The 25575-nt window shown below is 38.4% G+C and overlaps 1 protein-coding gene across 22 annotated transcripts in view; it reads left to right on the top strand.

Moving 5' to 3' along the window:
- The window catches only part of EFCAB11 (EF-hand calcium binding domain 11), a 226936-nt gene that overhangs the window by 45927 nt on the left and 155434 nt on the right, over positions 1 to 25575 (top strand). For 4 of the 22 annotated variants that reach the window (XM_072963574.1, XM_072963570.1, XM_072963573.1 and 1 more), the window contains 3 exons: positions 17434 to 17576; positions 19301 to 19473; positions 22252 to 23566. The exons of 11 other annotated variants lie outside the window; for them this stretch is intronic. In XM_072963574.1, coding sequence (XP_072819675.1) covers positions 17434 to 17576; positions 19301 to 19458 — 301 coding nt within the window. In that variant the 3' untranslated portion in view covers positions 19459 to 19473; positions 22252 to 23566. Of the gene's footprint in view, positions 1 to 5769; positions 5962 to 12556; positions 12604 to 17433; positions 17577 to 19300; positions 19474 to 22251; positions 23567 to 25575 lie in introns of those variants that run through there. 7 more of the 22 variants (XM_072963578.1, XM_072963575.1, XM_072963571.1 and 4 more) reach the window with 6 other exon arrangements.

Below are 25575 nucleotides of genomic sequence, written 5' to 3'. Positions count from 1 at the left end.
TCAGTATATTGTATAAATATTATACAATTATTATTGTTAATCATTATTAATTATCATTTATGGTTTGTCGACTGAAATAAAATGCACAACCTAAAAGTTGAGTTATGTTTTATTCGGTGGACTTCCTAAGGATTCGAGCGCAGGACACAGCCTCTCAGATTGCTCTAAGAAACTGTTCCATCCAGGCAAGGCGAGGCCAGGATATATAGGAGGTTTTTTTGTAACCAAGACCAGGTAGTCCGAACATCAAAAGATTACTGTTAATTAAAGAAAACCAGACACCTCAAGTTAAGGAATTCAGAGCTTTTCTATGTATGGGAAGGTACAAAGATCTGGGCTCACTGAAATCATTCCTTTGATCTGCACTTAGCTTTCTAGGGCCAATGTCCTATGCTTTATCATCCTGAGTTCCCTCACGGTGCACTGTTGAGGGTGGCTGCAGAGGCTGGCTGCCTGCTTGTCCACCTCCTCTCACTGTCAGGGGGTGGTGGCAGTGGCTGATGACCTGATGGCCACAGCATCCTTTGTTTACCGATATGGCTGGCAGTGCTTTTCATTCAGTTTCTATACCTTGTCAACAGGGAGATAAAGGGTTAAAGAAAGCCATTAGAGTCCTCAAGACAGGTAGGCTTCCTAAGCATTCCCAGTCTGCAGTCTTGCTTGGGGGTTGTAGAATCCTCTCCTGAATCCTCACCATCTTCTCATGTTTCTTTTTAATTATCATTTAAATTCAGTTCAGCAGATATTTTCTGAGCCCATTTGGGCACAAGAAACTGATGAGTCTATTGAGCAGTTATAGACGGATGCAGCAGAAAATGTGATAGACTTTCGCTGGAAAGCAATTTTACTGGATTGTGTCTATTGTTTCAAACAGTGGTCAGCTACCTTTTCTAACATCTAATTTATCCCTAGGTTACAAATTGTAAACCGTGTGTAAAGACCGGACATCTAGTCTAAATGTCAGTGATTTGTGGTATTAACATAGTCTTCATTTGTTCCTCTCCTTTGGAGACACAAGACAAGAAAAAATGGTTTTGAGGGTTGCGTGTGCATCAGGCCAAAAAGAGTTTATTATTTGAATACCTCCTCTTCTGGAGGAAAGAAGTTGTTCAAAATTAACAATTTAATAAAATATATTAAAGTTTAAAAAAATCTATTCTTTTCAATGAAGCAACATAGATTTGTAAACTCTGTTCTATTATTATGGTGATGATTCAGTGTCTGATTTAGCCTAGGGAGTCAGGAAATAATACAGATTATCTCCTTTCTCTGCATCTTCAGACCATACGTAGTCATAATATACTGACTTAAAATTTCCACTGAATTAAACTTTCTAGTGATTTATAAGACATCAAGATGCATTACTAAGAACAGTTGTTGAATCTTCCATCAGAGATCATTAATAAAAAGATTTTGTTATTATTTTCTTTTAAGTCAACAGTTTAGGTTTCATTTTGACAAAAGTAAATTCTAGAAGCCTTCAAATGATTTGAATGGCTAGAAATTCCACTCCTTGGATGCTTGTCTTGCTTTATCCTTTCTAACTCTCCCTGATTCTGTGGTTTAATATATTTTCCTCCTGTTTAGAGTAAAGCTGTAGAAGCCAGCACTACATTTAGTATCCATCTCTAGGTGCGGGCAATCCCTCTTCCCACTGGCTTGGTTCCAGGGGGTCTGGAAAAGAGCTGGCAAGGCCTGGCTAACAGGGCAAGATACTTTAGGCAGCTCTCAGAGCTTTTGCAGCTCTGCTCCTTACCCTCTTGTAGATGTGCCTGTGGCACGTAAGTTTGTGTGTGTATATATGAAATATTTGAGGCAGAAAAAAAATCCATCTATGTCCCTCCCAGATTAAGAAATAAAACATTCCATTCCAAACATGGCTGAGAAGCCCCCTGGGTAACCCTGCCTGGTTTCATTTCCCTTCCTCTCCCTGAGAGATCATCACTATCCTGAATTTTTTAAATCATTTATGTGTGTCTTTATATTTTATGATACAGATTTATGTATTTTAAATAATACATAGTATTGTTTTGTTTGTCTTTCAAGCTTACTACATAAATGCAAATTGCTTTTTCTCATTATATTTTAAAGACTCTGCCACACTAGCACGTGTATCTTTCATTTATTTTCTCTGCTGTATAGTATTCTGTTAGGGTTGGAGAGGGCACAATAACTAGCACCCTCTTTTGCCACCTAGAATAAATTAAGAGATAGAGGCAAGTGTTAGAGATATCAGCTTTATTTGTGAGGTAGCTCTCTTGGGGGAATGGGCTGGCTAGAAGCAGCCAGAAGTAAATAGGTTTATCCTCCTAATCACAGGCCGTGTAGTTAGCCTGGGACTCCCCACATGAGGTCTGCCCCACGGCACTATGGAGCAGAGCACTGTTTATGCCCACCCCTTGCAATCAGGTGGCTCTTTTAGAGAAAAAGAGGAGGGGGCACCAATTGAATGTCACTTCTTTTCAGGAAGACGGAGTGAGGAGGTGGAGAGAGGCTGGGAATGTTACTCCAAAAGAGGTTCCTCTCCATGGAAATAAAAACAGCAAGAAAGGTTTCCCCAGAACAATTTTTTCTTTTATATAAGCATCCCATAGTTTATATATCCATTCTCCTGTTGACAGACTCATTTGTCATCGTCACAGATGTGCTACGGTGGATAGTCTCACAAGTGTCTCCTCGTCCACATGTGGGAGAGATTCTGTAGAGCACACATACAGAGGAGTGGATCGGCAGGGTCTTAGCGATGCATGTCTGCAACCTGACTTGCTCCCTAAGTGGTCTTTCACATTCTGTCTTGTCAGTGCATCAGAATTCCTTTCTATCCTCATCCTCCTCAACACTTGTCATCAAACTCTTAGGTTTTGCCAAGCTGATGGGTGTGAAATGGCATCTTACTGTGATTTTAATTTCCCTGATTACTAGTAAAGTTCAGCCTCATGTCTGCTAGCCATTTGGGTTTCCTGTTCTGTCAGTTGCCTATTTATATTATTGGCCCACATATAAATATTTAGTTGTCTTTTTTATATTAATCTACAGGGGCTCTTTATATATTCACAGTACTAATCTTTTCTCATTTATGAGTCACAAAAAATCTTCACCTGTTTGTGGAGTGTCATTTTTTTTAATAGGATATATTTTGATAAATATCTGGGATATATATTTTCCTAGAGGTTTTAGAGGAAACTTGAAAATAGAGAAAGTATAGGGCTTTCTCTTTTATAGGCATTGACATGTTCAAAGTCTAAAATTATGCAGAGAATCTAAGTAGTATCACTTGAGCATACTAAAAGGGTCTTGTGACATCCAGAATTGAGTGTTTATTATTACCCGGCTTTAAAAATACATGCATACATACATAAATATACATGTATAAACACACACCCTGTATATTTCCCTAATGTTTAATTTCCTTATTTTAAAACTATATTAAAAAGATGTTAAATGTATATAGTCTTTTGTGACTTGTTTTTTCTCTCAATAATATATTTCTAATATTTATCCCTGTTTTGTGTGTAGTTCTAATACATTCATTTGAAATGTGTATAACATTCTTTTGCATGAATTTACCATAATGTATCTATTCTCCTGTTGATGAACATTTAGTTCTTCCCCACCAGTTCTGTTTGTTTGTTCTTGCTGTTACTAATAATACGTACAGTCTTGTATCATAACTCCTGGTGGCTATGTGGAAGTGTTTCTCTTAGGTATGTACCTAGATGATAAGGTATGCAAAAGTTGACTTAATGCCAAAATATTATAACACCAAATGATATTTCCAAATCATTTGTGTTTCTCGCATTATCAGTGTGTGAGAGAATCTGTTAACCTGCATCTTCTCCCACACTTAATATTGTCAGACTTCTTCATCTTTTCCATTGGGGTGGGTATAATATCTCGTTGTGAACTTGATTTGTATTCCCTGATTTACAACAATTCATCTATCATGTCACTTCATGTTTATTGTGTATCTGTATCTTGTCTATCTGTATATTGTAGATCTGTCCATGGTTCTTACCCATTCTTTTTTCTTCTGCACTTTCTGTTGATTTGAACATATTATTTATATATTTTTTTTAATTCTTGTTTTTTAGTGAAGTGTAGTTGATTTACAATGTTAGTTTCAGGTGTACAGCAAAATGATTCAGTTATACGTAGGTATCTATATTTTTTCAGATTCTTTTCAATTACAGCTAATTACAAGAAACTGAATATAGTTCCCTGAGCTATACAGTAGGTCTTTGTTGTTCATCTATTTTATATTTAGTAAAGTGTATCTGTATATGTTCTTGATGCAGATATTTCATTGGTGAACAAATGTCTGTGGCTTGTCTTTTCACTTTCAAGTATCTTTTGAAATAGAAATAAAATTTAGTTTGATTGAATTTATGCATTTTTTTGTGGTAGAGTGATTGTGTCTTATTTAAGAAACCCCTCCTTATCTCAAGGTTAAAGAAATATCCATATTTTCTTCATAATTTTTTTAAAGTTTTGCTCTTGAAGATTAAGTCCTTAATTCTTCTAGAGTTGATTTTTGAGTATGGCATAGTATGTGGGGACCTAATTTCACTGTTTTTCCATGTGGATAACCAATGTTTTCAGCTCTTTTTACTGATCGTACCCACTTTCCTCTATAACCCTGCCATGCTGCCCTTACTTATAAATTTTATATTCTGTTCCTTTGGTCACTTAACCACACTGTCCTCATAAAATGTTACTATCTGTAGGGTGAGTCGCCTACTTTACTTTTGTTCTTAAACGTTGTATTGATTATACCCAGCTTTTTGCTTTTCCATATACATTCTAGAACTGTCTTGTTGAGAGTCAAGAGCCCTGTTCAGATTTTAATTAACATTGTAATAAATCTACAGATCAATTTTCTGGAGAATTGACATGTTAACGCTACTGTCTTTCTATCCATGAACATGGTATATTTTCCATTTAATTAAGTATTCATTAAAGCCTTTCAGAAAAATTTTATAGTTTTCTACACCATAATACTATCACTGTCATCACTATAATCATATTGGTTTTCACTTAATAAAGCATTCTAAGGGTTTCCTGTGTTCCAGGCCTCCTTCTGTTACTTTGTATTCAGTCTTCCCAACAACCTTATGAAGTAGTCCTAGTAATACTTGATATTTCATACAGGAAACTGAGGCACATAGAGGTTAATTGAATTGCCCAAGATCCCACAGCTAGTAAATTGCAGAAATAGGATTCTAAAACAAGGTACCTGGATATAGTTTGTGCTTTTAATCACTACTCTATATTGCAAATAGGTTTTTCTCTTTTTGTGTTCGATTTATTCCTACATATTTTATAGTTTTTTATTAAGATATAATTGACATATAATTTTGTGTAAGTTTAAGGTGTATAATATGTTGATATGATACATTGATATTTTTGCAATATGATCCACCCCTGTAGTGTTAGCTAACAACTCTATCAGGTCACATAATGATTGTTTCTTTTTTTTATGGTGAGAACAATTAAGATTTAGTCTCTTAGCAATTTTCAAGTTAATAATAAAATACTTTATAGTTTTGTAGCTGTTAAAATGGTAGCTTTTGAAAATTGTTTTTTAAATTACTTGTAGAAAAAATTAAATAGAAATGTAATTGATTTTTATATATTGATCTTATGTCTAGCAACCTTATTAAATTTACCTGTAAATTTTTAAAGGTATTTCTAGGAAAATTATGATGTCAGTGTAAAAGAGTAACATTTTCTTTCTTCCTTTTCAATCCTGTCTTTAATTTCTTTTTCTAGACTTACTACACTGGCTAGAACTTCTAGTGGGGATACTGTCTTGTTCCCAGACTCAGGGAGAAAGAAGGACTTCAACATTTTATCACTTATTTTGATTGTATTTATAGATGTTTTATAATTAGATCCTGTGTCAGATTAACGAAGTTTCTTCCTAGTCTATCAAGAATGAGCATTAAATTTTATTACATACTTTTTCTGTATCAAGGTAATGATTTTTTTCTTTAATCTATTAATATGCTGAATGACATATTTTAGTATAAACACAATTTGGTCATGCTATTCTCTTTTTTATACATGGATCCAATTTGCTAATATTTTGCTTAAGATATTTGTGTATGTGTGTGTACTGTCAGTACAGGACCATGTTAAAACAAGTTCACAGGTTGAAATTTCTGTACCCACTCAAGATATGCTTAGATCCAAGGTACCAGCCTACATGAGGGCAGACAGCAGCCATAACCTTTCAGAGATGGCTTAACTTTGTTTTCTTTTCTTTTTATTTTTCTTTTACTTCTTCTCTCAAGACTACTTTCATGTTACCTTTGGGCATCAGCTTAATGTGAGGAAGTTATCCTGTGAGATGATCCATATCGGGCAAGCCCTGGATCTTCTCCCATGAAGCCATCAAACCAAAGCTCAAATGCAGCTATGGACCAATACCCTCAGGGCAAACGTAGCTTTGGCATGCTGACTTTCCGCTAAACTCTGGATTTGGGCTGCTTCGAGAATATGGCTTGCCCTCACTATCTTTTTAACTCATGGTCTTTAAGGTAGTTTTGTTTTAGTATCTTATTTACCATTTTTGTTTTTTTTTTTCAGTGGAGGAATTCATCTGATTATCCAAAAACAGAAATTCACATGAATTATTAAGTACTTTTTCTCTAAATTCTCTTTTCCAAATACTTACTTATTAGACAGGACATTCAGTTTATTAAGTTTGGACAGAACATTGGATTTATTAAGTTTTGGGAAGGACTAACCACTTATTTGTAAGATACGTAGAAAATATATAAAATTAGTGATGCATTTCTATAATTGAGTGATTCTGGCATTTTAGTTTTGCTGTATCTTTTATTGCTATTTGAAGGATGTGCCCAAGTATTTCTGACCACTTATTTTTCTTGCCTTGAATATCATTTAGAAAGGTGTAACAGCTAAATATTTTCATGTGACATAAAAGCATTTTATCAGGAAATAGTGATATAATTTAATGAACATGCTACTGAATCTCAACTTTTTTATTTCATCATTTACTTATGAAAAGAAACAACACAGTGTTTTCTATTTTCATCAAGGTATTATACCTAAAAATCACTTTTCTTGAATTTGACTTTCAGATTTATTAAAATGTACTTTTTTACTATACTTAAACTTAATATAAAATAATTGATGATAGTAATCTATGGCTGAGTATGTCGATGCGTCCCCAAGACCACCACCAGTTTTGATTATTTGCTGGAAGGACTCAGCATACAACTGTACTTTGGGCTACAATTTGTTACAGTGAAAGGATACAAAGCAAGATTAGCAAAGAGAAAAGCACTCCGGGCTCAATCCAGGAGAAGCCAGGTGCAAGCTTCCAAGGATCCTCTCTCAGCGAAGTCACGCAGGACGTGCTTAATTCCTCCAACAAGTTGTGATATCATGTGTGGAAGGTTGCCAACCAGGGAAGCTCGTTAGAGACTCAGCTCCCAGAATTTTTATTGTGGGATGATCACATAGGCAGTCTCTGCCTGGCATGTACCAAAATTTCAGACTCCCAGAAGGAAAGCAGGTGTTCAACATAAACTATATTGTTGCACAAACAGTTTTTGGCACAGTGACCCACTCGTATGAGTTAATGCTGGTGGGAAGCTTCCAGAAATCCAGGTTCCCAGATGCCAGCCAAGGGCCATCCTTATAAGCAAGATGGCAATCACACCTGATATGTTAACTTGCTTCTGCACATGGAGCTGTGGCTAAGGTTTTTTTAAGCATTTACTATGTGGCAAGCTCTGTTATTTATTCATTTATTCATTTCACCCTCACAACAACTTCATAGATGAGAAACAGAGAGGTTAAGAAACTTGTCCAGGGTTGCACAACTAGTAACTAGTAAATCCGAATTCAAATCCAGGCTTCAGAATCCATGGTTTATCAAACACTTTATTGATTTTTTAAAACTATGTTCATCTTGTTCCACCTCATGGATAAGATGTTTCATATGTTTCCATACAACTGTGATTAAAAATTTTCTTCATATAACTTCTTTTAATCTTCAGTGTTATTTCATGGTTCTTAATTTTCAGGTTTGGAAATTGATTCTAATCGTCACATGCAAACTTTTCCTGATCTCATTGGCTTTTCTCAGCCTTTGTGTTTCTGAATTAGAGGCTCTGAGTTGGTTTTTTTCTTTTTTCCCCATCTTCCTACAGAAGACTTGTCTGGTCCTTGGTCACTAATTTTAGTTTCACTATTCTTTCTATGCTTCCTTTTGGTATCTTCAGAGATGTAGCAATTGTAACTGCAAGCAGAGAAGGTATCACTGCACTGTGGTATAATGAGGAAAGACAGCAGCATTTTCTGTTTTGCTTCCTTCCTTGTAATTCTCATTGTGTTAACCATATTGTCTACCTCCGTGTATTAGGCAGTGACGTAGGGAATGGCTTTTAAAGGCCCCTAGATGGCCATCTGGGATATAACTGATAACTAATACAGCTGATCGAGTGTACCTAAGTCTACTTTAGATTATTTTTTTCTGATTGAAATGAAGAACTCCACTATTCGCTATATCCATTCCCAAGAAAATACATTATAGCTTCGAGAAAAGTTTGAGTGTTAACACATGTGCTGAAATATGATACAGATGTTTAATGTCTTACTGTAATATTATTTTACTGTTCATAGTCACCTGCTTTTTTGATCCCTGCCTGAGCGTGCTTGCTTTATTCCATAACACCTGTTCCCAAGAATATATTTACAGTCTGTTGTCTTTTCTAAGTGGTTAGCACATATGTTAGACAAAAGTTGATTTTTACTGGTGTCATTCAGTAAATACCTTGACGATTCCTTGTTACTTTATTTTCAGTATTATTTTATTTCGGTGTAATACCAAAGAACCTTTTTTACTGAAATACCAGGTAAAAAGTCAAGGTAGAGAACTGAGATGTGATACTTTAAGTGCTCATGGATATGAAACAAGTTATTTCTAATTTTAACTTTTTAAAAAGAATTGTAAAACTTTTAAACTACTACGTGATAATAAATGTCCTTGTATTTCCATAGGCTTGGAAAGCTTCTGTTTCTTTTGCTATGCTTATGTGGTCCCCTGGGTCTGGTTGTTACCTTTGCTACCTTCTATTCTGGGTCTTTGCCCTACAGTTCCCTGTTTAAGCACTGCATCATCAGAGAGGCCAAAGTGGCTTCACGCTCTCACTCTTCCCCTCAACAGTGAATCTCTACCTCCCAGTTTTATGTCATTCATGGCATTTACCAGTCTCCAAGACAGTCTTTTTACTTTGTTCGCTTATTGTCTGTTTCTTACACTTGACTATAAAACTTCACGAGAGCAGTGATGAATGTGTCTGTTCTGTCTTGGTTACCTCTGGACGTTCAAGTTAGCACAAAGCACGTGGTCATTTAGTTCTTGTTGGATGAATCAGCAAATTAATTTATTAAAGACTGCAGATAATTAAGTTTTTTATCTTAGCTGTGATATTTGGTCTATATCAATTCAAACGCATCAGATTTCCTTTGGGTTTCTTAGAATTTGAGGAGGAGTTCCAGACTGACCTTGGGTTTAGGCTCCAGTAATTAGCTAACTAAAAAGTTAATAATGTGTATATGTATTCTCTAGGCTTGATCAAGTATTCTGATCCTTTGGACCCTGAAGATTCTGTATATGCTATAAATCATTACATCTGCAGTAAATCAGGACTCCTGCCAAATTTCAGGATACCAAATACATAGTTTCATTGTTTTGTGTCCACTGGAAATATTCTAAATCCAGAACAGTACAGATAGTAATATAACACTTGCATTTTAGCTACTTAGCTTTCTTTAGTTTTAAATTTTGTCATATTTGCTTCAGATTTTTTTAAAAAATCAAATATTACACAAAGAGTTGAAAACCCCTATGTATCCTTCCCTTATTCCTCACCCTTTCTCTCTAGAGAGAACCATGTGATCAATATTTTGGTAGTTATCAATCTTGTGCATGTTTTAATACTACTGCATAGATATTTATTCATTAACACTATGTTATCCTGCTTTACATGTTTTCAAATGTTTTATACATGGTATCATATTGTATGTAATCATGACCTTGATTTTTTACACTCACTAAGTTTTTGAGATCCATCCATAAAGATACATGGAGCTCTTGTAGTTCATTTATTATCATTGCAACGTAAAATCTCATTGAAAGGTAATTCTACATTTTATTTGTCCATTCACCTGCGGATGGACATTTAAGCTGCTTTCAGTTACTCACTATCACTATTTCAATTAATGCTGCAGCAGGTTTTCTTGTATCTTTGCATCTGTACACATTTGCAAGAATTTCTCTAGGGCAGTGTCTTACAATCTTTTTCACCTTATTGCATTCAGAGACAATGAGGTTATTTATAAAGCACATTTAGGTAAACAGACAAGTTGCTTTTGGCTGAAGGCAAACAGCCTGCCTGCCCAAGAGACTTTGGGGCACAATATCTTGGCACACATGCAAACCATCTGTGGCAGAGTTTTGGGAAGCTGTGTTCTAGGGCTATTTCCCTAAGAGGATTCTTAAAAGCTATGCTTTTCTTGGCGTATTTATAGGTTGATGGCTATAACTTTTCAAAGTAAGTTTAATGGTTGCAAAGCATATAATTTCCAGTGTGTTGTACACATTGATATTTAAAAAGAAAACTGTTATGTCACTCTTAAATGTATCCAGTGGAGCCTACGTACTACAGTGATTTGACACTCATCATTTTTCTTTCAAAAATGTGTGAACAAGCGTTTAAAATTATGTGAATGGTTCTTTACCAGTTTGAAATTTTACATCCTTTCCTTTTGAACTCATATTTTTATTTTTCTTCCCTAAGTTTTATCCTAATGTAATATTTTTTCACCTTTTTGGTTTTCATTGTCAATATTTTAAAATCAGGTTTATCGAGGTATAACTTACAGATTGTAGAATTCTCTAATAGGTGTATTGTAGTCATACGGGTTTTGACAAATATATACAGTTGTGTAACCAGCACTACAATCAACATACAAAATACTCCTGTCCTTTCAGTTCCCTCCCTCTCCCCAGTCTCTGGCACCACTGTTTTGTTTTTTTAAACCCCTATATTACTGCCTTTTCCAGAATGTCATGTAAATGGAATCATACACTTTGTAATCTTTTCTGTTGGGCTCCTTTCCCCTCACATAATGCATCTGAAATTCATCCATGCCGACGCACATATCAAGGGTTAATTCCTTTTAAATGCTGAGTCACATTCTGTTGTATAGGTGTACCATAGTTTGTTTATCTATGGACCTTTGGTTGTTTCCAGTTTGGAGAGATTATGAATAATACCACTATATAAACATTAGTGTTCAGGTTTTTGTTTGGATATTTGTCCTCATTTCTTTTGAGTTACTATGTGTGATTTCTGAGTCATATGGTAGATGTATGTTTTAATTTTATAAAGAAACTGGCAAACTATTTTCTGCAGCGGCTGTACCGTTTTGCATCCCCACTAGCAGAACATGAGACTGCCAGTTGCTGTACATTGTTACTAGCACTAGATATTGTTAATTTTTTGTTTTGTTTTAGTTTTTAGCCACTTCTAACAGGGGTATAGTAGTATTTCATTGTACTTTTAATTCATACTTCCCTAATGACTAATGACTTAAACAGTTGGGGTTTTTGTCCTTGTTTGCCATCCATATCTCTTGTAATGAAGTGTATGTTCAAATCTTTTGCCCATATTTCTATTCATTTTTTAAAATTACTGAGTTGTAAGAGATTGCTATGTATTCCAGATACAACCCCCAGTCTGTGACTTTCATTTTCCGTTTTTTTACATTTTCTTTCCTTATTTTAATGAAGTCCAATTTATCAATTTATCAAAAGCTTTAGCCTTTTTTTTTTTTGGCTTTTTCTTAGCAATCTTTGCCTAATGCAAGTATGATAGTTAATTTTATGTGTGAACCTGACTAGGCCATGTTCATCAAACACGAGTCTACATGTTGCTGTGAAGATGTTTTTAGGATGTGATTAACATTTAAATCAGTAGACTTTGAGTAAAGCAGATGACTCTCCCTAATGTGGGTGGGCCTCATCTAATTAGTAAGAGGACATAAGGAAAAGACTGAGATTCCCTGAGGAGGAAGGAATTCTGCCTCTGGACTACCTTTAGACTTGAGAGACTATAACAGCAGCTCCTCTCTGGACTCTGTTATTTAGCATGGATCTATTTGCCCTTGTGCCAGTACCACATTCTCTTACTTGTGGCTTTGTAGTATCTTAATATCTAGAAGTGTAAGTTCTCGAACTTTGTAACTTCTTCAGAATTGTATTGACTGCCCTTAGCTCAGTGCATTTCCTTATAAATTTTCAAGCTCGCATTCTTAAGCGCTATGGTCTACTGGCCCAGAAGTGTTACTAGTTTTCATTTAAATGAAATAGCTGAGGTAACCAAGCTGACTGACCCTAACGCCTGTCCTCTTAACAGCTACACTCACTGCCTCTCTGTAAGCCATAGAGTTTATAGACATGTTTTTAATCATTTGTTTTCTTTTAAGTAATTAACATTTTCCCCATTTTATTACTTAGTTTCCACTATTATTTTTCAACTTAACTATAAACCACCTTCAAAAGAAAAAAATGGAAGCAACTCCTCAGTGTAGGATCAATTTGAAATGTGGTAAGAATCTTTGACTATGATGTCAATTAATTTGAGCTCTTTCATCTGACTCCGCAGTCCAGTATTCAAGGAGTCATACAAATAAATATTAAGAACGGTATGCTTGCAAAGTTTGTATTGAATGGAACTTGAAAAGTACTAATAGGCCAGATGTGAAAGCGGATACACTAATATTAACATGTAGACTCTTACGCATATCTGACATTTCTGATAGAACAACTTTGTTCCAGAGAATTTATCCATAATCAATCTTGCTTAAACTTCGTCTGCAACTCCATAACATCCCTGTGTTGTAATAGGGGAAGAATCATCACTTTTTTTCTTTTTATAATTAGAAAAAGGAAAACCTTATGAGGTTATAGCCAGAGTAAGTCAAGCTGAATATCAGGTAATCTTATATCATAAACCGATCCACACCCTACTCAGAAATCATTGTCTCCAGGAGTAAGAATTGGAACGAGAGTCTGCATGAGCCCAGCAGTACAGGTTAGCCTACGAGTTAGCTTGGTTTGGTAAAGGTGAAGTGTGCTCTTTGTGTTCTTCAAAAAATATTTATTCAGACATGTATGTAAAAGAAAATTATGGTATATGTAAGCAATCAACATTTGGTTTTTTGTTCTGTTGCTTGGTCTTCTGGGGGAGCTTTTTGTTTTTGGCAGCTAACCATAGCTGAGGAAATTAAATACGTTGTAGTTCACCGAAAAATAGACCAAATTCAAGTTGAATTTGGCTTCACAGATTATACCACAGTTAATATTGTAATCGCTAAAGTAAACAAGTAAACGAGGAAGAGAGAACAGGTGCTATGGTACTGAAAAAAAGCAGCATCTGGAATGGCTCACGTGATAAAGGGAAAAGAAAGCGCCCTGACTTTCACAGAAGAGATGTCTTCCTTACGTCTTTAACTGCGAACAAAAGGAGTGAGGCAGAGTAGACTAAAAAAAAAAAAAAAACAGTCTAGTGATACGAGCCCGTCCACCAGAGCTTAACAGAAACAACAGAGAATAGAAAAAAATGGGGCTAAATATCGAATACAATAGCTATTGAATACTGATCAAAGGGCAGGAAAAGGGGGGAATATGTTTTGGCAAAGAGAAAGGTCAAGAGAAAACAAAGTATAGCTTAGATCAATTCAAATGAGGTAAAAGAATAAAGGAAAATAATACCAAGTAGACAGTAGTCAAGGATAATGAATGTATGTCCTAATGTTATGCACATTGCTTAGCAACAAGCAACTTAAAAAAAAAACAGAATGAAAAAGGAAGTACAAAAAGCAATTAAAGGAAGAAAGAGACATATGCCTCATAAAGTAATCAGGTACAAGGTGAAAATGAGAAAAGCCAAGATGAAAAGTGAATTTAGACCTCAAAGAAGGTTAAGATAAACCTTCACATTTGTTAACTGTCTCTTAGGTCAATTTAAAAGAATCAGACGCTGGGTTGTAATAATCAATAAATAAAATACCTGCCCAAAGAAGACATATTGATAGCTGTGAAAAATGTACTCTCTGCTCTTTGTATAAAACACTGAAAATAGATTTAGATATTCATATGGTTTAATATTTTAAGAAAGTGTATTTTAATTCAGGATGATAGAAAGAAATCTGGGAAAATGATTATTTTAAAAATATGGTTAAGGAAGGCATTCAGCAATGATTTCCATCTTTCATTTTCTTATTTTGGAAATAGATTGTTGCTTTGTACATGCCTAATACCTTATTAAAATATTTGGACAGTAGGTAGCATCCAATACGTTTGTAAAGTTCAAAAGGACCTTTATGTAAATAATGGCTTCTAAAGGCCAGTAGATGCATTTGAAAATAAGCAAATAAATCGATTCAGCCCATACTTCGCAGTGAAAATAGAACACATTTTCAATGTATGAATTTAGATTTGACCTTGTAAACACTGTGAAAGCATTACAAACCCCAAATACCACAGTTACCACAAGGGTTCATCTAGTGAACGATTACTGTCTCAAAATACTCTTGCGTGTGTCCCAAATGCAGGCTAGAATCTTTCTTCTATCTTTTGAAATAGCAGGGCCTCAAGTCTTTTCCCTCCGACCCATGTTGTAAGTGATCAGCATTGCACGGTGTTGGAGAGAAGGCACAGACTTAATTACAAATGTAGAAGCAGTTGTACGAAAAGTGGTAACAATCAGGTTCTTTTTATTACTGAGTTTTGGGACCTGAATGTCATTATTCATGATATAGCTTCACAGAGCTTTCTGCCAACTGGAGTTCTTCCGGCTCACTGTCTTGAGACTGGTAAATTAAAGTGCACAGTTGGAGCTCAATATCGTTACTCAGTGTCTTAATGTATGAAGGGGTGCCTTTTGAGATGTTCTTTTTCTTTGAGATAGTACTTAGAATTTACCCATTGCTAAGGTGGAGGACTTTTAATTAAAACAGCAGATCAAAAAAACTGCCACACCCTTTCCTGGAGTACAGTGCCGTGTCATTAAGTTGAAGACACCACAGATCCCAGGGCACCCTCTTACCGTGTGCCACGGATGAAAAAAAAATTCTGCCCTTTAAACTGGGACACAATGCTGAGATACCAGCCAGGGTAAGATGCACCGCAGTTTTAGAGATTTTAAATTGTGTGGGGAAAGATATCCTGAGGTACATCAGAATGGAGACGATACTGAGGTAGGGAAACAAATCAGGAGAACGTACAATGAGCTTGTGAGGAGATGATAGGGTATGTGTTATGGGCTGAACTGTGTTCCCCTAAAATTTCCATGTTGAAGTCCTGACTCCTAGGACTTCACTCTAACTACTTGGAGACAGGGTCTTTAAAAAGTTAATTAAGTTAAATGAGATCATCAGGGTGGGCCCTAGTCCCAAATGACTGGTGTCCTTGTAAGAAGAGTAAATTAAGGCACAGACACAGAGGGAAGGCCATGAGAAGATGCGTGGAGAAGATGGCCGTCGGCCTCAGAAGAATCCAACCCTGCTGACATCTTGGTCTCAGACTTCCAGCCTCCAGAATTATAAGCACCTAAATTGCCGTTGTGTGAGCCATCCCATCTGCGGCATGTGTTACCGCAGACATGGGTCAAGGCTGGTGAGGAGGGAACACCCGAGACAGACTTGGGTGATAACAAAATCTGGTTATAGGTGGCTAAGAAAGAAGTTTATTTAGAGGATCCTGGTATGGGTGACTGGGTAGATGGTAATACCGTGCACCCAGAAAAGTAACACAAGGAAAGAGAAAGCTCAGCAGTTCTGAGGCAAAAGACAACCTAAAGTGTTTAGAACACGTAGAGTCTGAGGAGACGCCCAGAGAGAGGTGCTCAGTAGGAAGTGAAGATATGGGTGTAGAATTCAGAAAACGGGACTGAGAGTTTATTCTGGTTTCAAACAGGAGCACGTCACTCTTCAAGCTTAAAACTCTTGAATGGCTCCTAGTTACGTAGATTGACTAGATTCCTACCTGCCAGTGGCACTCTTGGATTATCTGCTTCAGGCGCCTTCCTACTCAGACTGCTCTCCAACCACTGAAATATTTCTAGTTCCTTAAAGGATTGGGACCTGCACCTCTGTGCCTCTGCACATGAGGCATTCTGTATCTGTAATTGTCTTCATCCTCCCTCCCTCTGTCTCACCGACTCGAACTCACTTAAGACTCAACGTAGGTAGCACATTCTGCAGAAAGTCTTACTTCCGAGTGACCGGAAGGAAATACGGCAAATAGCAGTGGTACGAACTGAGGAAGGTGGTAATTATATGAAAAAGTCTCTCTCCATATGAACGCAGTAAAAAAGAATGTGTTCAATGTATATGTTAAGCTAGTTGTTAGAGACTCTTCTCATCCTGCGGAGCCTCTGCGAAGCTTTCCTAAAGGACAGATTATAAAACGTACATCTCCTTTCTGTCACGTACGTAGCCATCAGCCCAGGACCCAGATCCTCGTATTTGATCACATCCTAAGTCGGGGGCACTGTGCAAAGGGTTGTGGCGGAGCCCTCACGCTCAGCAGTCTCGGTCTTCAGCCCTAGACACAGTCACAAGTCAGCTTTCCCCCGGCTTTTCTGAAAAATAAGTATAAATTGCAAGAAATGCGGTGCGAATTGTGAGATGTCAGTACATTAGTAGCGGCCTGGGAAATCTGATGGAGTCAGGGGGGAAAGGTGTAAATTGCAGGGCATGATAAAGGGGAGGTCAGTCTATTGGTAATGCAGGGAATGGGATGGACTTAAAGAAAAGGCATCAATTACAGGGTAATGTAAAGAAGAGGTCAGTACATTAGTAACATGAGAAAACTGGCAGATTTGGGAAGAAAAGGTGCAAATTGTAGGATAATGTAAAATTGGGGCATCACTGGAAAGATGAGCTTATATCATACTGAGGAAGCTTGCTGGCCATACAGACCTTGGCTAGAACTTTCAGTATTTTTATAGTTCTAGCTCACAGCAGATCGTTATGTCTTTTAGAATTATTAATTAAATTTGAAGCTAATATTACAGAGAAAAATTATTGTTCTTGCTTACTAGAGAAAAAAAAACTGAGTCAGAAAGATTCCTTCAAAACTTCTGAACCTGCAAACCACATATATGTTAGTGCTAACAAACACGTATCTTTTGGGGGATACTTTGCAGCACACAGACACATGTTCCTCCACAAGGCTCTACAAGTATGATTGTCACTGCTGGGTTCAAGATAGAATTTAAAACAATCATACAATTAAGAACTTTTTGTATGAAATGTTTAATTGAAGTATAACAAATAACGGTAGACTGTGTGAACTCTGTGGACCTCTCTTATTTCTACAAATCTTAGGAGTAAGGCGATGACTGCCTTTTGTTATGATATGTGTGATACTCGTGATGCCCACCGTGCCGTGAGTGATGACGTCCTTTGCCTCGGAGCCAGCAGACCTGGATCTTCTGCCAGCATCCGTGAAACTGTGGCAGGCCACCTTGGTAACTTGCCAGGAAACTGAGCTCTCAGACCCTTTGCAGTTCTTACCAGTTTTATCAATAGGATGGGATGCTGACAGTGGCATGGCTTGCTGGAAGAATGGTGAGGAAATCATGGTTCTTACCAGAAGTTGAAGGAAGTCCAGGGGAATTAGTGAATATGTTGACCAAATGATATGGTCAACCAGGCCTAACAGTCCTCTGCCTTGGTGTGCTTGTTAATGAAGAGCCATCAGGGAGGTTCACAGCTGTCCTGGGTTGTGCTCTGTCCCCTTCAGGCAGGAGGACTTCTCCAGTGACCAATATGGCGGTGAGCCTCAAGTCCACTCTGTGCAAACTAGTAATGTCTAGCAGTTAGATTCATATTGGTTGGGCAGAAGGTTCCACCCCATTTCAGACAACAGCTGGGTAGACAGATACCTGTACTGAGAATGAAGGAAATTTCATGACTCCTGTGGGCAGAAGCCAGGAGAGGCCTTCGCACTTGGGCTGATTCTCTTGAGAGATGAGGGGCGGGGCCCATGATGCCTGTTAAGGGAGAATGGCGACAGCTGAGCCACTCTGTGCTCTGCGGTGCCAGCTTCAGCTCCACTTGGAGGTAAAGGTCTCAAAATTTTTGCAGTGTTTAGCCAAACTAAATAATATACACCTGAAGATCCATATTTGCAACAAAAAAATTATTTTGAAAAGCAAGGCAATGATATATTCACAACTTAAGAGAGCGATTACTTTTGAAGGCAAGGCACAGGACCGAGGTCAGGAAGGAGCACGCAGGCAGCGGCAAAAATATCGGTCATTTTCTAGTTCTTAGGTTGGGCTGGGGTTGCAGGGTTTGGTTTTATTATCATGTTTCATAATGTAGCTGTTTGTTAACATACATTCATTCTTCTGTGTGTATCAACTATACATTTTTATGACCAGCTTAAGGAAATTTAGTTTATAATTAAAATTATTGGATTGCTATAAATTACATCGCATCTGCTAGAACCCTATATGGATTTTGGTAGAGTGGAGGATAATGTCTTCCCTTGAGACCCCTACCATATGCAGCAGGAAAATGGTACATCCGCATACCTTCGTGCCAGAAATACTGGAGAGGCTGAGTTTTGACCTTTCTTAGGTAGGAGATCTGTCATGAAATTATTGCAAATTAAGTGCTCTCATATTTGCCTAAACTGAGATTGATTGAGTTATTTTAGCTTGATGACTAATTCTAGGTACTGTTCTTTTTCGTTATTCCTAAAACACAGACTAAACACTTTGGATATTTATAGTGCTGAGGGAATTTACCCAGGCATTTGGGAAATTTGGGGAATTATATGTACTGAACCAACTTCTCTGTCCAGGGGTGACAGGGAAGGCTATTTCCCTTCCTAACTATCTTCTATCTGATCGAGAGAGAGACAGAGACAGAGAAACAGGGAGATGGGGGCGGGGGTGGGGGGGAGAGAGAAAGGGCACTTCAAGTGTTTCTCAGGTGGTGAAACTCAAAGGAGAATTTTGTCTTTCTTGTGTACCCTGGGAGTGACTATAGCTCCTCTGCAAGCTTAGCCCCATTCGAGGCCTCTGGGAGCTCTCCATCCCTTATCAGAGTGGGAGGCTAGCACATGCTTGGTCCAGCTGACCTTGAGAGTTAAGACACTGGATTCTGTGTGAGGTCACCCTTAGGATGTTGTCATCCTACTACTGCTAAAAATTTTCGTGCTTTGTTTTTTTACTGTTTCTAGCAACTCCAGGGTGGCTGTTTTCATCACCGCATTTTATATTGCAGCAGGGCTTAAAGAAAAGGGTAGAAACTTCCTGTTCTCCGAGCCAGAATGCAGGGTCTGTTCTGCGGATTCCAGAGTTCCTACTTTTAACAATGCCTTGTCACCTCATCCATTAATTCTAACACTGTTGTGTGAGTATCCAGAATTTTTTTTCACCTAATGGGCATCAGAGTGCCACAGGGTTGTGGCGATTGGAAGTTACGTAGTAGGGACAAGTAGGCAGGAGGGAGACTACATTGCTGAGATCCTGTTACCCCTCTTTTTAGGGAATTCTGTACTTTTCCTTCTTATCAAGACCCTGTCTTTGGTTTCTGGCTGCTTGATATTTTTGGGTGAGCTGGGGTTAACATTCCTAAAGTATGAAGGGGAGGGACAAGCACATTAGAGATATTTTTATTTTGCTAAACACGATGATATTTCTTTAACGTACAGGAAGGAGACACACCTTTGTCTCTACAAGAAAGCAAGCAGGGTACGAACCATGTTTCCGTCTCTGGTTTTCTCATGAAAGCTATGAGCCTCGTTTTCCTCCTGATCTATAATTGGTCCCTAGGAGGGAAGTCAATTACTTGACGTGAAACAGGCTTCAAAGGCAGAGTTTGAAGTGTCTTTATCCTTAGCTTGCAGATTTGTCTTTAGTCGGCCACTGAAAAAATAAACAAATACTTTAATCTGAAAGATAGCAGGAGGAGCCCCCCAGGGGGTGCCCACCAGGAAGAGAACTCCTAGTTGTAATGAATCCAGGAGAGCGTTGTACAGAAGACGGTTCTCTGCTCAGCTCCACGGGGTACTTTTATCTCGATATGTACGTATACCTGCCTCATTTTGCAGGGGCATGATACAAAACCAAAATCTCTTTTTTCATAGTAGGAATATTTCATATCATAAACCTCCTGAGGACCATACGCAATAATGGTCGAACCATTATAATGCATAATTCGACACGCCGCCACTCTCACTCACAAACTCCATGAAGGTCTTGGAAGATGATCAGAAAGAAACCTTTCCTTTTGTTTCATCCTTCTGAGTTTCTGCTCAGGGTTCGGGTTCCTTGAGGCAGTGATCAGACTGTACACTGTTGATGCATCACATAAACAGGTGTGTACTGCACACCTATTGTGAGTTTAGTACAGAGGTTTTCCCCTTTGGAAGTGACACAGTATAGCCCCCAACTAAGAACAGATTGGTTTCTAAAGTTCAGGGAAGTTGGACCTGGAGCCTGGAGTGTGATGCCCGACAGCATGATAGAGTGGTGCTTAGTTTCCCAGGTGAGCCCGCCAGCTCCTTGCATCCCTAGAGCAGGTGGCCCGCACCCTAATGCCTGTGGGTCCTGTTAGTGTTAAAATACAGGGAGAAGGAGGCGGAGCCTTTCCTCTGCCTTTCCAGGCTCTAAGCTTATCCCTTCCTCCTTGTCCTCCTACCTCAGAGGCCCCCAGTGTCCTCATGTCACACAGCTCCCAGATCACCTGCCATTTACCCCTCTCCCACACCCCATCCAAGCTCTCGTTTCATCAGTGGAGCTGATCTCAGCTGGATGTTAGTAGGGAGGTACTTTGGATTAAACTAATTCATACTAATGTGTACTTAACTGATAGTTTCTTAATCCTCCCACAGGTATTTGCATTATTAAAAGAAAATGCTTATTAAATGCTTATTAACTCAAACAAATATAGATGATTCAGATGACTACAGTGAAATAAGAGATTAAGGCGGAGCGAGGGGAGTTGTGTGGGGCTGGGGTGTCACCGTGGAGGCAGAGCAGCCCTGTGTGGAGTTTATTCCCTGAGGATTGCTCCCCTAAGCTGGCCCTGCTTTTCATCACTTCTTTCCTTTACTGCTTCTGAACTCATTACTTCTAGAAAAGGCCAAGCATTAACACCGTGAGGCAGTAGCAGACGCCCTGTTGGTGGAGGGGAGGGGTGGGAAGGGCAGAGGTGTTGGCTGAGGACATCGATGACTGGTGGTAGGTGTGAGCTGTGTGCAAGCTGGCTGGTATCAGGCATGCGCATTGCCCTAAGGAAGGAGACAGAGGAATCTCACTAAACAGCAGAAATCAAGAAATCATTAAGCAAATCCGGGCCTTACAGACTGTTCCTGCCTCCATACTCAGGTATCGTCTCATCAGGAAAACAGCGCTTAGGGAAATAATTGCACTAAAACAAGATCATCACAAATCTCTCTACTTGCTATGTTAGAAAAGCAAAGGATGTCATGACTGCTTACAACCGGGGTCCTAAGTGACATGGATGGGGGTCAGATGGCTTCTTGGAGAAGGGGCGTTTCAGCAAAGCCCTGGGGATCTAGTTGGCTCAGTCCCGCGAGGAGGGTGGGGAAGGCCAGGCCGTGCGGAGAGCTTCTCAGGCGAAATGCACAGGGTGTGTGAAACCCGGGCAGGAAAGGCTCTTGGTGCCTCTGAGGAACTGCCTGGAGGAGGAACCCGTGGGTGCAGGAGCCCTGAGACGGACGCAGCTCTGTCCCTGGGTTTTGTCAGCTACGTCCAGGCTTGGAACCTCAAAAGTCAGGGGTTTGACTTCAAAAATTTTAAGTGAAAGAGCAACTGGTTATAATGTGCAGCCCCAACTATATGAGTAGTTAAGGTTTAGGGAAGGAAAATCTATTAGTGGGGCCATTCAGATCTGAAGGGAGTTTAAAGCCAGTGTGCTGGTGCCTCCTCTGGGGAGTTTGTAATCTGAGGGGTTCCCAGCAAGACCCCTGCTCCAAAATATCTTTCCAGTCACCCCTGCCAGAGAGTCTAAAATCCTACAATTGAAGAATTAATCTCTTTTAGAACTTGGGCTTTCTAACAACCAAGGCATAGGCAAAATTGGGGCATAAGTTAACATTTTTTGAACTGTTCATCGTTTTCTAAAGTGCCTTATCTGTCTCTCTGACATCTTTTCCTCCTTTAGATGCCTAGGGCTCGTATGTCAGTCTCTAAATCAGCACCTGATTTCAAGACAGGATCTGTCTGATATGACTTGAGTGAACCTTGTGATGCAATTTGGAATCAGTCTGTTGCCTTCTAAGATGTAAATTTGTGACTGATTGGAACTCAAGTTGCTGTAAGTGATAAAGGAAATGTGTCGGCTCTCACAACTGAACCCTGAAGAGGTGGCTTTGGCTTGGGGATAATTCAGTCAGAGCTGGGGTGCTCTTTCAGCCTTGCCTTTGCCCCCAGTTCCAAAGTGATCTTGTTCTGATGCTCCTAATGGTTGTGACACTGACTGCAGCAGCTCTAGCCCTCACACCCACCATCTCCCTAGCCCCAGGTGAGAGAGCTGCTCTATTTAGAAGGGGAGTCAGAAGTCCTGGGCTTCTCTCCAAGGTGGTGGGACACCCCTGAGCTAATTATGGGGGCCAGGAGTATCTGCTAATCTAAGAACCAGTCACTGCGGGCAAGGCACTGGCACCCTGCTGATTGGTAGAGCACACCCTGGCACTGCGAGAGTGGGTGAGATCCTTTTCTCCCAAATCACACGGATCCTGGATACCAGCAGTGAGGACAGGGTCAAGGGGGTTCTAGGGAAGCACCAAACAATGCTGACAGCATAGGGGTGTTTGTATTTAAAGCCTTACATCTGTCTACTCGCAGAATGTTACAGAGACATGGGTACCAGCAAGAGATGGGAAAGGAATTGTTTTCAGAGTGAATAGTGGGGCCATCTAAGAGTCCTGGAAACTTGTGCCCCCCACACTTCCCCTGACACACTCAGTCTCTAATCTGCTAGTGTAGCTCAGATTACCCACGTGATTTTTCTCTCTGACACTCCAGTGCCACTGACATTTGAACTGGGGAGTCTGAAGTTTAAATAGGCTAAGTGTGTGGGTGTGGTAGGTAGAATTCAAAAAATGTGTGGGTCCAGTTCATTTAGGACAATTGTGCCTTATTTAAAACTGTTTGTTATTAAAAATTTTTTTAAACAGTGTTCCTCTTTGGATGTGTTGGAATGACTATAAATTGGGGTTTGGCAGAGGAAAAGGAGATACAAATAAGGGTTATTGGTTAGTGAAAGGTTTGACCGTCTTTTGTTCTCTGTGTACTGTATCTAAGTTTAAAGAGATTTAAACATTCAGAATATATAAATTTTTATTTTTTAATGGGAATGGTTTCATTTCTTATAATTTTTACCTGTCTAAATAATACACGGTTATATTGAATCCTTCAGAGATCTTGCCAAATAAGGCAAAATATATAGCATTAAAAATTTTAACCTCAGATCCTTTCTTCAAAAGATTAACCAACCCTATTTTGTTAATGTTCACATAAATATTAAAATTAAAGTGATCATATGTGTTTTCATCAACAAACATTTATCGTGTGAAGGGTGCTTCCTAGTTGCTGGGGATACAGAGAAATTGAAGGCACACTTCCTGTCCTCAGGAGACAGCATATGATCTATTTGGGGAAAAAAGCCAAAAAAAAAAAAAAAAAAAGGAAAGTAAACAGTAGCAGGTTATTCACTGCCTAGATCCACGGGGTGAGATGAAATAAGCAGTTCAGAAAAGGGAGCAGTTGCTGGGGTGTGTGGTGGTCCTACATCCTGTGGAGGATGGGAGGGGCTCGGATTCTGCAAGGAAGGAAGGAAGGGGAGGCCATCCCGGGCCACCAAGTAAGTTTGCATTTGCAGTTGCATTTTATTCTATTTTCCCTAAAATTGTTATTAGAGCATATTGCTTCATTCCAAGATTTTCTTTGTTGTACTACAATTTCCTGTAGAATTGTTAGGATTTGGTCATATGAATCACTTCTGACCATTTGTATGTTTTCTAAAATTTCTGTAATGATTCCTTCTTACTCTTTTAAAATTGTTTTACAATGGTATAATAACATAATTCTAAATTTATTTTATGGTGATGAACAAGTTATTGCCAAAGAAAACTAGGAGACAAAAGTATCCACAGTTGTATTTCTTGTGAAATAAATGTAGAGACCATTTCTTATCTGTAGGTTCTGTCTACACCGTCACTGTTTTTCAGCATCTTAAAATGTTCTGAACTGTCGCTCACTGCTGTCTTAGCTTGACACATCCAGACATGAGAATTTCGGAAAATTGAATTCTGACTATGATCAATTTGGCAGACTATGATCTTTGCTGGCTTTATTTGACATTGATTTGTTGTATTCTTCAATTAATTTAGGTATAAACATGAAATTTCTTATGTAGTGTTATTTCTTCCTTTTTAGTTATTTCCTGTCCTTTACTCTCCATTTCTTTCCACCAAGCCTAGAAGCACCTATCTTTGATTTGTGAGTTCCTTCTGGGTAGGAATCATCGAATCCCTGGAGCTTTGGACAGTGCTCAATAAATGCTTAGTAAGTGAATGAAAACATTTCACATATGATTAGAAAGAAATAATACAGAGGAGATTAGGTACAGGAACATATGTATGATTTTAATTTTTACATAGGATTTTTTATTTAAACAATCTGTCTTACTAAAGCAACTTCCTGCTAGTTTTACCTAGTCAGGAGCTAATCTTGATATAAAGGAGGTAAGATTTATGAGCCTAACAAAGAACTCTTGAACTCAGTTACTTTGTAAGACAGACGTGTTACCTATGACATATTAACACATTAGACAATGTGGATGCTTAAATTTTAAAAGCTCTTTGGCTTTTACTTCTGCATAATTATGTTCTTTTCAGAACAACTTCTATATTGTAGATTCCACATGTGTCTTTCAAACTAGTCAACACAACTAAAATTTGATCATGATTACTAGCTTTTCAAAGCCTTCCTTCATTTCCCAGCAGGCAGCTTCCTGTCAGAATTCATTTCCCATTTGGAAAATATCTCTCTGACCCACGGTTTTTTGGACACAACTCATCCTTCACATATTTGAGTCTCCCCATTGTCATCAATTTTAGCTCCTCAGATGCCAAAAGACCCCTTTGTAATCAGAGTGATAAGATCACCAGAAACGTCAGAGGAGACAAAACTAAGAAGAATATATAATGATTTTGTTCCATTGATGTTTCTAATAAAAAATGCTTTTAGTGTATATCTATTTCTGTTCTTATAGTTTAAGAAATTAAAGGAATAACTGTTACAGCTGAAGCAAGATGTGCTTTCTGTTTCTCCTCAATCTTTATATCATTAACATTAAGCTTTGGAAGAGCTGCAGTGAATTCAGTTCAATTCAGCAAACATTTATGGAGACCCTTTCACTGGCCCCTCAGTACCGTGGCCTCTAAAAGAACTGCCCTCTATTTACAGTACATGAACATAAGAG

Source organism: Vicugna pacos, chromosome 6 (assembly GCF_048564905.1).
Source record: "Vicugna pacos chromosome 6, VicPac4, whole genome shotgun sequence".
Taxonomy (NCBI): Eukaryota; Metazoa; Chordata; class Mammalia; order Artiodactyla; family Camelidae; genus Vicugna; species Vicugna pacos.
Note: the sequence above shows the minus strand (reverse complement) of the source record. Positions and strands in the feature narration are given on the sequence as shown.